At 44.8% G+C, this 14,132-nt stretch overlaps 1 protein-coding gene across 1 annotated transcript in view; it reads left to right on the top strand.

Annotated features, from left to right (window-relative positions):
* The first annotated feature begins 511 nt into the window (after window positions 1–511).
* Window positions 512–14,132, top strand: part of LOC106590663 (transient receptor potential cation channel subfamily A member 1) — an 85,929-nt gene continuing 72,308 nt past the window's right edge. Inside the window, exons 1-4 of the mRNA XM_045710959.2 lie at window positions 512–628; window positions 10,318–10,488; window positions 11,777–11,939; window positions 12,293–12,468. Coding sequence (XP_045566915.1) covers window positions 10,363–10,488; window positions 11,777–11,939; window positions 12,293–12,468 — 465 coding nt within the window. The 5' untranslated portion in view covers window positions 512–628; window positions 10,318–10,362. The remainder of the gene's footprint in view (window positions 629–10,317; window positions 10,489–11,776; window positions 11,940–12,292; window positions 12,469–14,132) is intronic.

The raw sequence follows: 14,132 nt of genomic DNA, 5'->3' as shown, positions 1-14,132 counted from the left end.
TAAAGCCCCTCCCGGCCAAACCAACCCTAACCAGGACGACGCTGGACCAATTGTGTGCAGTCCTATGGGACTCCCGACCACGGAGGCCCCACTGCTTTTCTGTTCTACCTGATAGTAAATTACACACACCTTGTGTCCCAGGTCTAAATCAGCCCCTGATTAGAGGGGAACAATTAAAAAAACTCAGGTCCACAGTTGAGTTTGAGAGATCTAGATTGGAGATTGTAATGGGATCAATCATGGGTTCAAATACTATTCAAAATAATTGTAAATACTTTTATCTGCGTTTGATTGAGCTTGCCTGGCACAATGGAACCAATAGAATAGTCACAAGGAGTGCAATCCCCACCCATTTGGCACTTCAGGCAGATTAGAACAAACACTGAACATGTTTGAAAGGTTTTGAATACTATTTGAACCCTGGTCTGAATAGGATGTCGCTGAACTGTGACCACTACACTACAGTACATAAACCAACACTCCACTCATCCCGGGAGACAGACCAGACCCGCAGCAGGCTGCTTTACTCAGAGAGAGACAGTCAGCATCCAGCCAACCCGCCAGCCAGCCAACCAGCCAACCAGCCATCCAACCAGCCATCCAGCCAACCTTCCTAACCACCAAATAGGTAAGTAGGCATAAACCCTTGTCTTTCTGTGGCTTTCTTATGTACTGGTAACAGAAACAGGATTGTTGGAAATATGTTTTTTTAATTAATAAATCTAGATGTATTTTTTTTTTCACCTAGACAATTGTAAACTTTTCCTACTCTCATTTTAAAAGTTTCATTCGTCCATGCTTATTAAATTGATTGTGCCATTGGCAATGTTTACCTTTTGATTCCTGAATTCTGATCGGCATGAAACCTGTTGTTTATACAGTTGTGTTTACTGAAGACAACCAGAGCATCGTACATCCCTGACCTGTACTGCATCAGTCACTGCTTCCTCTATATCTTTCTGAGTTCTATGTTTAAACGTTTAAAATCTGTGGTCAGGATTAAGATAAACGGGAACCACTCAAGACAACTTAATATTTTGAAGTCATAAAGTGCAATTGTTCCTGGAGACATTGACGTGCTAATATCATCGGCAGTTTGATCATTACTATGTACACACACACACACACACACACACACACACACACACACACACACACACACACACACACACACACACACACACACACACACACACACACACACACACACACACACACACACACACACACACACGCACACGCACACGCGCACACACAGTACAAGTCATGCAGTGAACTGTTAAAGGTAACATATTGCATGGAGGCAAAACAGTCATGTCATTTCCTGTGATTATAAACAAAACATTATGAACACCTGTTCTTCCCATGACATAGACAGACCAGGTGAATCCAGGTGAAAGCCATGATCCCTTATTGATGTCACTTGTTAAATCCACTTCAGTCAGTGTAGATGAAGGGGAGGAGACGTGTTAAATAAAGAAGGATGTTTAAGCTTTGAGACAATTGAGACATGGATTGTGTAAGTTTTCCATTCAGAGGGTGAATGGGCAATACAAACGATTGAAGTGCCAGGCGCACCGGTTTGTGTCACGAACTGCAACGCTGCTGGGTTTTTCAAGCTCAACAGTTTCCTGTGTTTATCAAGAATGGTCCACCACCCAAAGGGCATCCAGCCAACTTGTCACAACTGTGGGAAGCATTGTAGTCAACATGGGCCAGCATCCCTGTGGAACGCTTTCGTGAATTGAGGCTGTTCTGAGTGACTGCAACTCAATATTAGGACGGTGTGCTTAATGTTTAGTAGACAAAGTGTATGTTTCCCAAATTAAAGAGGGGAAGATATAGAAGAGAGGGAGAATAAGAGAAAAGCAGAGTTAGGAGAGAGATGATGAAGAGAAATAGAAGAGAGAAAGAACAAGAGAGAGAGACAGAGAGAGAGACATAGAGACATAGAGACAGACAGAGAGACAGAGAGAGAGACAGAGAGAGAGAGACAGAGAGAGAGAGACAGAGAGCGAGACAGAGACAGAGAGACAGAGAGAGAGAGACAGAGAGAGAGACAGAGAGAGAGAGACAGAGAGAGAGAGACAGAGAGCGAGACAGAGACAGAGAGACAGAGAGAGAGAGACAGAGAGAGAGAGACAGAGAGAGAGAGACAGAGAGAGAGAGATAGACAGTGTGATGAGAGAGTCTGTTCTGAGGGCAAAAGGGGGTGCAACTCAATATTAGGAAGGTGTTCCTAATGTTTGGCACACTCATTGTATACCAAGTTGTGCACTATAAAGGGAATAGGGTGTCATTTTGGACACAGCCTCTTCCCATTGTTCTGGCAATGACAGAAAGTCTAATAACACTGACTATATCGCAGTTAAAAGTGGCAAAATGTGACGTTATTTTCTGACTGTGTTAGTAGATTAGTATCATTAGCCTTTTCTAGGGTTCTATTAGGTCCTATCTAGTCAACAATTTATCTCAAAGCTCATTGGAGGAGTGGGTCCAATTAATCTCAAAGCTCATTGGAGGAGTAGGTCCAATTCATCTCAAAGCTCATTGGAGGAGTAGATCCAATTAATCTCAAAGCTCATTGGAGGAGTAGGTCCAATTAATCTCAACGCTCATTGGAGGAGTAGGTCCAATTAATCTCAAAGCTCATTGGAGGAGTAGGTCCAATTAATCTCAAAGCTCATTGGAGGAGTAGGTCCAATTAATCTCAATGCTCATTGGAGGAGTAGATCCAATTAATCTCAAAGCTCATTGGAGGTGTAGGTCCAATTAATCTCAAAGCTCATTGGAGGTGTAGGTCCAATTAAACTCAATGCTCATTGGAGGAGTAGGTCCAATTAATCTCAATGCTCATTGGAGGAGTAGGTCCAAGAGAAGGACCTTGGAATCCTCTCTTCCAATGGTTTGGAGAGGAAATTAGGAAATTAGCACGGCGGAAGGAAAGCTTTCAGTCACAGCCTGGACTCAAAAGTCTTGATCGACACAATCAGTGTCCCATTGGAAAAACACCTGTCCGTATAATACAGTAATACACAGTCAATAGCTTGAAGGTCATTTAGCAGACACTCTTATCCAGAGCGACATACAGTTTAAGTGCTTCGCTCAAGGGCAAATCGACAGAATTTTCACCTTGTTGGCTCGGGGGAGTCGAGCCAGCGACCTCTCTGTTACTGGCTCAACTCTCTTAACGGCTAGGCTACCTACCTGTACAGGACAGGTGCATAGGACAGGAGATGTGACTTTTACATGATGCAAATGAAGTTTCATCCAGGCAGCTCTTCATTATATAAATAATGTCTGTCTGTTTGTTCAAGGGTCCACCCTCGTTCCACCTCAGTGACATCACTGTCTCAGACATGCGTTCCAAATGGCACCCTGTCCCCATAGGGCTCTGGTCTAAAGTAGTGCACTATGCAGGGAATAGTGTGCCATAGGGCTCTGGTCTAAAGTAGTGCACTATGCAAGGAATAGGGTGTCATAGGGCTCTGGACTAAAGTAGTGCACTACGTAAGCAAATAGGGTGTAATTTAGGACGTAGCCTGACTGGGAGGGACAGACAAAATCAACAGTGTAATCAAAACCATTGAAACGACCATGCAAATGTTTGGACATGTTGAGGCAGCAGGTAGCCTAGTGGTTAGAGCGTTGGACTAGTAAACAAAATCCCTCAGTTGACAAGGTAAAAATCTGTCGTTCTGTCCCTGAACAAGGCAGTTCACCCACTGTTCCTAGGCCGTCATTAAAAATAAGGATTTGTTCTCAACTGACTTGCCTAGTTAAAAAAAAAAAAATGATAATAAAATACAGTTGAAGTAGGAAGTTTACATACAACTTAGCCAAATACATTTCAACTCAGTTTTTCACAATTCCTGACATTTAATCCTAGTAAAAATTCCTTGTCTTAGGTCAATTAGGATCACCACTTTATTTTAATAAGAATGTGAAATGTCAGATTAATAGTAGAGAGAATGATTTATTTCAGCTTTTATTTCTTTCATTACAAGTTTACATACACTCAATTAGTATTTGGTTGCATTGCCTTTAAATTGTTTAACTTGGGTCAAACGTTTCGGTTAGCCTTCCACAAGCTTCCCACAATAAGTTGGGTGAATTTTGGCCCATTCCTCCTGACAGAGCTGGTGTAAATGAGTCAGGTTTGTAGGCCTCCTTGCTCAAACACGCTTTTTCAGTTCTGCCAACATATTTTCTATAGGATTGAGGTCAGGGCTTTGTGATGGCCACTCCAATACCTTGACTTTGTCCTTAAGCCATTTTGCCACAACTTTGGAAGTATGCTTGGGGTCATTGTCCATTTGGAAGACCCATTTGCGACCAAGCTTTAACTTCCGAACTGATGTCTTGAGATGTTGCTTCAATATATCCACATAATTTTCCTACGTCATGATGCCATCTATTTTGTGAAGTTCACCAGTACCTTTTCCAAGCTGTTTAAAGGCACAGTCAACTTAGTGTATGTAGACTTCTGACCCACTGGAATTGTGATACAGTGAATTATAAGTGAAATAATCTGTCTGTAAACAATTGTTTGAAAAATGACTTGTGTCATGCACAAAGTAGAAGTCCTAACCCACTTGCTAAAACTATAGTGTGTTAACAAGAAATTTGTGGACAAAGAATCATTTCACAGGTGCACCTTGTGCTGGGGACAATAAAAGGCCAATCAAAAATGTGACGTTTTGTCAGACAACACAATGCCACAGATGTCTCAAGTTTTGAGGAAGCGTGCAGTTGGCATGCTGACTGCAGGAATGTCCACCAGAGCTGTTGCCAGATAATTTAATGTTAATTTATCTACCATATACTGCCTCTATAGAATTTGGCAGTATGTCCAACCGGCCTCACAACCCCAGACCACGTGTAACCACGTCATCCCAGGACCTCCACATCCAGCTCCTTCACCTGCTGGATCGTCTGAGACCAGCCATCCGCACAGCTGATGAAACTGTTGGTTTGCACAACCAAAGAATTTCTGTACAAACTGTCAGAAACTGTCTCATATGTGTGCTTGTCATCCTCACTAGGGTCTTGACAAGTTTGGCATCGTAACTGACTTCAGTGGTCAAATGCTCACCTTCGATGGCACGCTGGAGAAGTGTGCTCTTCACAGATTAATCCTAGTTTTAACTGTACAGGGCAGATGGCAGACAGCGTGTATGGCATTGTGTGGGCGTTTGCTGATGACAACATTGTGAACCGAGTGCCCCATGGTGGTGGGGGGGTTATGGTATGGGCTGTCATAATTTAATTGAGCATGTTTGGAATGCTCTGGATTTACATGTTCAAAAGCATGTTCCAGTTCCCTCCAAAATCCAGCAACTTCACAAAAGCCATTGAAGAGGACAGAGGAGCGTGACAGCATTCCAAAGGCCACAATCAACAGCGTGATCAACTCTATGGAAAGGAGATGTGTCGCGATGCATGAGGCAAATGGTGGTCACACCAGATACTGACTGGTTTTCTGATACACATTCCCTGCTTTTTTTGTATCTGGGACCAACAGCTGCATATCTGTATTCCCAGTCATGTGAAATCCATAGATTAGGGCCTAAGGAATACATTTTTAACTGACTGATTTCCCTATATGAACTTGTTACTCAGTAAAATTTTCTAAATTGCTGAATAGTGCATTTATATTTTTGTTCAGTGTAGAAAGTATTTAAATCATTCAAGCCCTTTTCCACCACATTTTTGAATAATTATTATTTAAAATATATATATATATATAATGTTTATAGTTTAATAATATTTGTACTATGCACTTGTATTGTATTTTTGGAGAGGAAATTAGGAAATTTTCTTGTGTCCTGAACAGTGACCAACATATCGTTATGTTTAGTAGAAAGGTGAGTTCCAGACCTTTCTAGAACTATTTAGCATTACTACACTATATATTGTTCATGGTCCTCTCATGATATGTAAATACTTTTTGTTATGTCTATTTAGCTGAAAATCTACATTATACCGTTCCATTTATTTTATTTAACTTTAATTAGGCAAGTCAGCTAAGAAACAAGTTCTTATTTACAATGATGACCTACCGTAGCCAAACCCTAACCCGGACGACGCTGGGCCAGTTGTGAGCCGCCCAGTGGGAGTCCCAATCACAGCCGGTTGTGATACAGCATGGAATCTAATTATGGTCTGTAGTGACGCCTCCACCACTGAGATGCAGTGCCTGAGACCGCTGCGCCACTCGGGAGCCCCTCTCCACTCGGGAGCCCGATTTAACAGGCTAAAGCAGTGGTGGAAACCAATGATGTAGATCAGAGGAGCATGGTGGGTAATTTATAGGAGGACAGGCTCATTGAAATGGCTGGAACGGTTTCAATGGAACGGTATCAAACACATCAAACATATGGAAACCACCAGCCATTATAATGAGCCCATCCTCCTACAACTCTTCCCACCAGCCCCCTGTATATAATTGCTGATGCTGGATTGCTGATGCTATGTGTTGAAAAGAAAATGTTCCCCATTAAAACCATTTATGATCATTGGAATTGAAATTTCAGTGTACTTCCTGTATTGACAGGAATTTAAATGCCAGTGTACTTCCTGTATAGACAGGAAGTGAAATGGAATTGACATCAACCTTGGAACTTTCTGTAACCTATTTCAGCTCAGTGCAGGAAGTAGAAAAACAGCCAATAACCACTATAGTGTTTATACTCTTTCAACTCTTTCAGTGATTTTCAACTCTTTCTGTGATTTTCAACTCTTTCTGATTGAAACCAAGTTAATACTCAATATTTCACCTCTAGCAGACACTTGCTATTTAAAATGCTATTTTAAGTATGGCTCCATGGCTGATGCCCTTGCCTGAGGACAATGCTATTTCATACTTCTATATGCATAAATCAAGCCAATACTTCTCTAATCTAAAGAGAACTGAAGTTAATGCCAGGAGAGATAATTAATTGGATAGCTACGACCACAGTCTCCGAGAGAGGCCAAGTCCAATATTGATCCCCATTCATAAAAGACTCATTATTCTCTCAATAAAGGAGGGATCAAATCAAATCAAATTGTATTGGTCACGTACACGTGTTTAGCACAGATGTTATTGTGAGTGTAGTGAAATCCTTGTGTTCTAGTTCCGACAGTGCAGTAATATCTAACAATTCACATCAAATTTCTAATACACACAATCTAGGTATAGGATGAAGCTGTTCAGGGCAAAATATTGACTATATCGCAAAATCACCCTCTTCCCTATATAGTGCACTACTTTAGACCAGAGCCCTATGGCACCCTATTCCCTGCATAGTGCACTACTTTAGACCAGAGCCCTATGGCCCCCTATTCCCTATATAGTGCACTACTTTAGACCAGAGCCCTATGGCACCCTATTCCCTATATAGTGCACTACTTTAGACCAGAGCCCTATGGCACCCTATTCCCTATTATAGTGCACTACTTTAGAGCAGAGCCCTATGGCACCCTATTCCCTATATAGTGCACTACTTTAGAGCAGAGCCCTATGGCACCCTATTCCCTATATAGTGCACTACTTTAGACCAGAGCCCTATGGCACCCTATTCCCTATATAGTGCACTACTTTAGAGCAGAGCCCTATGGCACCCTATTCCCTATATAGTGCACTACTTTAGACCAGAGCCCTATGGCACCCTATTCCCTATATAGTGCACTACTTTAGACCAGAGCCCTATGGCACCCTATTCCCTATATAGTGCACTACTTTAGAGCAGAGCCCTATGGCACCCTATTCCCTATATACTGCACTACTTTAGACCAGAGCCCATAAGAAACAAGGTGCCATTTGGGACACATTTAAAGTTCCGTAGGACTCTGAGTGTTAAAAACATTATGAACACCTGTTCTTTCCATGACATAGACAGACCAGGTGAATCCAGGTGAAAGCTATGATCCCTTATTGATGTCACTTGTTAAATCCACTTCAATCAGTGTAGATGAAGGGGAGGAGACAAGTTAAAGAAGGATTTTTAAGCCTCAAGACAGTTGAGACATGGATTGTGTATGTCTGCCATTCAGAGGGTGAATGGGCAAGACAGATTTTTTTAAGTGCCTTTGAACAGGGTATGGTAGTAGGTGCCAGTTGCATCGATTTATGTCAAGAACTGCAACACTGCTGGGTTTTTCAAGCTCAACAGTTTTCTGTGTGTATCAAGAATGGTCCACCCACCCAAAGGACATCCAGCCAAGTTGACACAACTGCAGGGGAAGCATTGGGGTCAACATGGACCAGCATCCCTGTGGAACGCTTTCGACATCTCGTAGAGTCCCTCCGCCGACAAATTGAGGCTGTTCTGAGGGCAAAATGGGGGTGCAACTCAATATTAGGAAGGTGTTCTTAATGTTTTGTACACTCAGAGTATAGGGAATTGGGTGCTCTTTAGGACACAGCCCTTTTGTAGAGTTTAAACTCCAGAGTAATGATGGATTATGGCTCCACTAGAAAACAGATAGGCGGTCCATACAGCCTTACCTTATACATCAACAATATGGCCATGTTGTCATCACATCCTTCCTGTAGACACTACCAACGGCAAACGTGGGATTGTCACTTTATGCTGAACAGTTGTTTGAGTTTTAATGTGACACACACAGTTGAGTTCGATAACAAACAGAAGCCCATCTACCTTCGTGACTAGATGTTGATAACGTCGATCATTTTTCCGCTTTTTCCGCTCAAGAAAATGAAAAAATAATAATAAAAAATTGAAAACGCGACAGGAGGAAACACTGACACGAAAGTCATTATCACTAGTGCAAACCGTAACAAACCATCGCTAAATGTTATGCAACAGAAGGTACGTATTTCTATTAGTGAAAATCAGCTAGGTCCCTTTCCCATTGGGCCCGTTTCCTTAAATGTGGGTCCTAGTGAACACAACCCTGAACTTGTTCAATGATAAACTCAGCTTTTCGTTTCTGTTTTCTACACAAGATAATATGGACCAGGCATTAAAGAGAATGCCATGTAATAGTAACAAAAATACCTAGCTTGCAAGCTAGCACCTGTTAATGCTAATTTCTGTTTTCCTTATCTGTTCGTGTGCCTACACTAAACACGACCCAGGACTGAGGTAACAGCCAGCCTCTCTCTCCAGTCTTCACCAATGTCTTCCAGTATAGTAGCTTGGTCCTTGGATTACATTCAAGGAGACATCGCCCGTACACTCCTCTCCTCCCCTCCCACTCCTCTCCATATCACACCTCCTCTCCTCCCCTCCTACTCCTCTCCATATCACCCCTCCTCTCCTCCCCTCCTACTCCTCTCCATATCACCCCTCCTCTCCTCCCCTCCCACTCTCCTGCCCATATCACCCCTCCTCACCTCCCTTCCCTCTCCTCTCCATATCACACCTCCTCTCCTCCCCTCCTACTCCTGCCCATATCACACCTCCTCTCCTCCCTTCCCTCTCCTCTCCATATCACACCTCCTCTCCTCCCCTCCTACTCCTCTCCATATCACACCTCCTCTCCTCCCCTCCTACTCCTCTCCATATCACACCTCCTCTCCTCCCCTCCTACTCCTCTCCATATCACACCTCCTCTCCTCCCCTCCCACTCTCCTGCCCATATCACCCCTCCTCACCTCCCTTCCCTCTCCTCTCCATATCACACCTCCTCTCCTCACCTCACCTCACCTCCCCTCCCTCTCCACCCCTCCTCACCTCCCTTCCCTCTCCTCTCCATATCACCCCTCCTCTCCTCTCCTCCCTCTCTCTACCCCTCTTTACCTCCCTTCCCTCTCTCTACCCCTCCTTACCTCCCTTCCCTCTCTCCACCCCCTTACCTCCCTTCCCTCTCTCCACCCCCCTTACTTCCCTTCCCTCTCTCCACCCCTCCTCACCTCACTTCCCTCTCTCCACCCCTCCTCACCTCACTTCCCTCTCTCCACCCCTCCTCACCTCCCTTCCCCCTCTCCACCACTCCTCACCCCTCATCACTCTCTCCACCCCCCCTCACCCCTCATCACTCTCTCTACACCTCCTCACCTCCCTTCCCTCTCTCCACCCCTCCTCACCTCCCTTCCCTCTCTCCACCCCTCCTCACCCCTCCGCACTCTTGCTGGGGGGATACCTAGTGAGTTGTACAACTGAATTCCTTCAACTAAAATGTGTCTTCCGCATTTAACCCAACCACCCTCTGAATCAGAGAGGTGCAGGGGGGCTTCCTAAATGGACATCCACGTCTTCAGCGCCCGGGGAACAGCAGGTTAACTGCCTTGCAGGAGCATGTGTATATGTGTTATCCTGAGTGCACATACGTGTGTTGCTGACATCATTCTACGCTTCTTCCATTCAGTGATTGTTTCTGCATTGGATTGTGCGACCTCTAAAAGGGTCCCCCATGCAGCTCACCAAGGAAGTGGCACAGCAGAACAGTTCCTATACGTGTGTGATCGATGATGCAACAACATCTCATCAACTCACTGCAGAAACAGACGTCACGCTGGCAGCTATAAACCTGTTTGAGGTTAGTACAAATTCCAACGCTTTATTGTTCATTGAAATGTCCATTTAAAATATGAAATGTGTCTTTGGCTTGTCAAGGATCGCAAAAGGGAGGAGAGTGGGAGGGAGGGTAGAGGGAGTGGGGGAGGGAGGGAGTGGGAGGGAGGGTAGAGGGGGGGAGGGAGTGGGAGGGAGGGTAGAGGGAGGGAGTGGGAGGGAGGGTAGAGGGAGGGAGGGAGGGAGGGAGGGAGTGGGAGGGAGTGGGGGAGGGAGGGAGTGGGAGGGAGGGTAGAGGGGGGGAGGGAGTGGGAGGGAGTGGGAGGGAGGGAGGGAGGGAGGGAGTGGGAGGGAGTGGGGGAGGGAGTGGGGGAGTGGGGGAGTGGGGGAGTGGGAGGGAGGGAGGGAGTGGGAGGGAGGGAGTGGGAGGGAGGGAGTGGGAGGGAGTGGGAGGGAGGGAGTGGGAGGGAGGGTAGAGGGAGTGGGGGAGTGGGGGAGTGGGGGAGTGGGAGGGAGGGAGGGAGGGAGTGGGAGGGAGTGGGAGGGAGGGAGGGATTGAGGGAGTGGGAGGGAGGGAGGGAGGGAGTGGGAGGGAGTGGGAGGGAGGGAGGGAGGGAGTGGGAGGGAGTGGGAGGGAGGGAGGGATTGAGGGAGTGGGAGGGAGGGAGTGGGAGGGAGTGGGAGGGAGGGAGGGATTGAGGGAGTGGGAGGGAGGGAGTGGGAGGGAGTGGGAGGGAGGGAGGGATTGAGGGAGTGGGAGGGAGGGAGTGGGAGGGACTGGGAGGGAGGGAAGGTGGGAGGGGAGGGAGGGAGGGAGTGAAAGGGAGTGGGGGAGGGGAGGGAGGGAGGGGATTGTGAGTGGGAGGGGAGTAGGAAATAAGGGGAGAGGATAAAGAAGGATGCATAGCACTTTTTCAAAACATTTACAGAATGTCACCAACCCTCTCACCTCAGGATGTACAAAATAGATCATCTCCAGTTTAACCCCATCCACTCATAGGCCACACCTCCACGACACCCCCACAGGGAACCAAAGATGCAAAACAAAGTGGAGCCTCTTTGGTTAAGTTATCTTTGTTCTGTTGTTTTGCTGTACTCAGTATTTTCCAGGGTTCACTGCTTATTCATGAAGGAAACTGAACTTTTCCATTCCAATACCTGTTGTCCTCAATGCCTCTCTACGTGAGGAGTTAGGATCTGATACAAACGTGCAGAAACAGGAAATGTGATGTCATCCAATACATACAAATCTTTCAGTTTACCTGAATTGACAGAAGGGAAATGGAATTAACCCTTTCCTTACCTCGGTCCAGTGGGCTAGGGGAGGTGATGTGTCCCAGCTGGAGGGCTTGGTGAGGAGGAACCCAGGGGTACTGAGGGAAGAGGATGACTCTGGTGCCTCTCTGGTCCACCACGCTGCTGGTGCAGGAAACGTCCCTGTTATTAGGTTCATCTGCAGCAACACACACGGAGATGGTGAGGCTCCCGCTCAGCGCCATGTCATTCTAGGATCTGCATCCCAAACGGCACCCTATTCCCTATGTAGTGTACTTCTTTCGACCAAGGTCCATAGGGTTCTGGTTAAAAGTAGTGCACTATATATGGAATATGATCCTATTTGGGATGCACACTAGAACATGGTTGTTCAACTGAGTTCTGTTTGTTTTTTTAAAATGTATATTGCTTATCCTTTTCCTCTGCTAAATTGCGTGTGTGTGTGTGTGTACCATCATTGTGCGTGTGTGTATGCGTCTGTTTATGCATGTGTCTGTTTATCCGGTGACTGTGTGTGTATGCATATGTTTCCTACCTCTGTCCTCTCTCCCCAGAGTGGAACCTGTACGATGATGAGGGGTCTATGCCGCTGCATTGGGCCGTGGAGAGGAACCAGTTAGAAAGCTGCAGGGCTCTGTTAGAGTTGGGGGCCGAACCCAACGTCCTCAACAAGGCCTTGATGTCTCCTCTACACCTGGCAGTCAGCCACCAACACAACCACCTGGTCAAGGTGAGACACAGCCTATACCGGCTCGTGCCTTCCCCTTACAAAACCCTGCTGATTTCCCATCCTCTCAGGGGAAAATGGATGAATTTATGGTTGGATAAACAGAATCACAATTATAATCATTGACCGGTACGGAGAATTAAGCAAAACCACAAGACCAAATCCTTATCTCTGTTAATGGCTAATTTAGCAAAGGGACGATTTTAGCTACCTAGCCACCGGAGGACAATGACACAACGAGATGCCACAATTCCATTTTTTTTTTCTGTCAGTGAAATTTGGCTTCTGATGTAATGTGATTGGTGTGAAGCCAAATCCAATCTGGCTTCCCTAGACACGTTTTTTTTGTTGTTTTGGGCCAAGACCATTCACAGCTGAGCTCACTCAGTTAGGCTCAACGCTGATTGGCTATTATTTTTATACATTTTTTATCAAGGGTGGCCAAATTCTCACTAGCTTCCATTGCATGCTGTGGGCGACAACAATGTCATACTCTTTTTGACCAGACAGAATCAAATAGATGGGTTACACATGCTGAGACAGAGGGGGCTCTGTTTCTCTCACTCAGATGCTTTCTCCGGTGAGATACATTCAGACTCTTGCAAATTGAAGGAAATGTATGAAACACAGAGAGACGAAAGATACATTATTTGTATGTGTTTTTATTTTTTGCGGGGGTACTGGCTTCCCTTGGCATCCTGGAATGCCACTGATTTTAATAGTAATAGTAATACACATTGGCTGTTAATGGGGATAGAATCCCACTGACGGGATTGCTAGCATGGCGCGAAATTCAAAACAGAAAAAAATCTAATAATTAACATTTCTCAAACAATCAACTATTTTACACCATTTGAAAGATAAACATCTCCTTAATCGAACCACATTGTCCGATTTCAAAGAGGCTTTACGGCGAAAGCATAAAGTTAGATTATGTTAGGAGAGTACATAGCCAAAAAAGTACACACAGCCATTTTCAATTCAAGGACAGGCGTCACCAAAAGCAGAAAACCAGCTAAAATTATGCACTAACCTTTGACAATCTTCATCAGATGACACTCCTAGGACATTATGTTAGACAATACATGCATTTTTTGTTCTATCAAGTTCATATTCATATCCAAAAACAGCATTTTACATCGGCGCGTGTCATTGAGAAAATGTGTCTCCCCCAAAACTGCCAGTGAATTTACAAAAAATACTCATTATAAAACGTGGTTAAAGTATTAAACTGTTATTCAAAGAATTATAGATTAACATCTCCTGAATGCAACCGCATTGACAGATTTTAAAATAACTTTACTGGGAAAACACACTTTGCAATAATCTGAGTACTCTGCTCAGAAAAATACACTACGCAATACAGATAGCCGCCATTTTGGAATCATCTAAAATCATAAATAACATTACAAATATTCCCTTACCTTTAATAATCTTCATCAGAAGGCACTTCCAGGAATCCCAGGTCCACAACAAATGTTGTTTTTTTCGATGAAGTTCATAATTTATCTCCAAATAACTCCATGTTGTTCCGTGTTGTTAGCGCGTTCAGTAGGCTACTCAAAATGTAGGGCGCATCTAGTGGAAGCCATAGGAAGTGCAAAATGAATCCTTTGTCACTGTGTGTTCCATTGGCAATGACTCGAAAATAGTACAGCCACAAGATT

Source organism: Salmo salar, chromosome 29 (assembly GCF_965601325.2).
Source record: "Salmo salar chromosome 29, fSalSal1, whole genome shotgun sequence".
Taxonomy (NCBI): Eukaryota; Metazoa; Chordata; class Actinopteri; order Salmoniformes; family Salmonidae; genus Salmo; species Salmo salar.
This window is presented reverse-complemented; position numbering and strand designations above follow the sequence as displayed.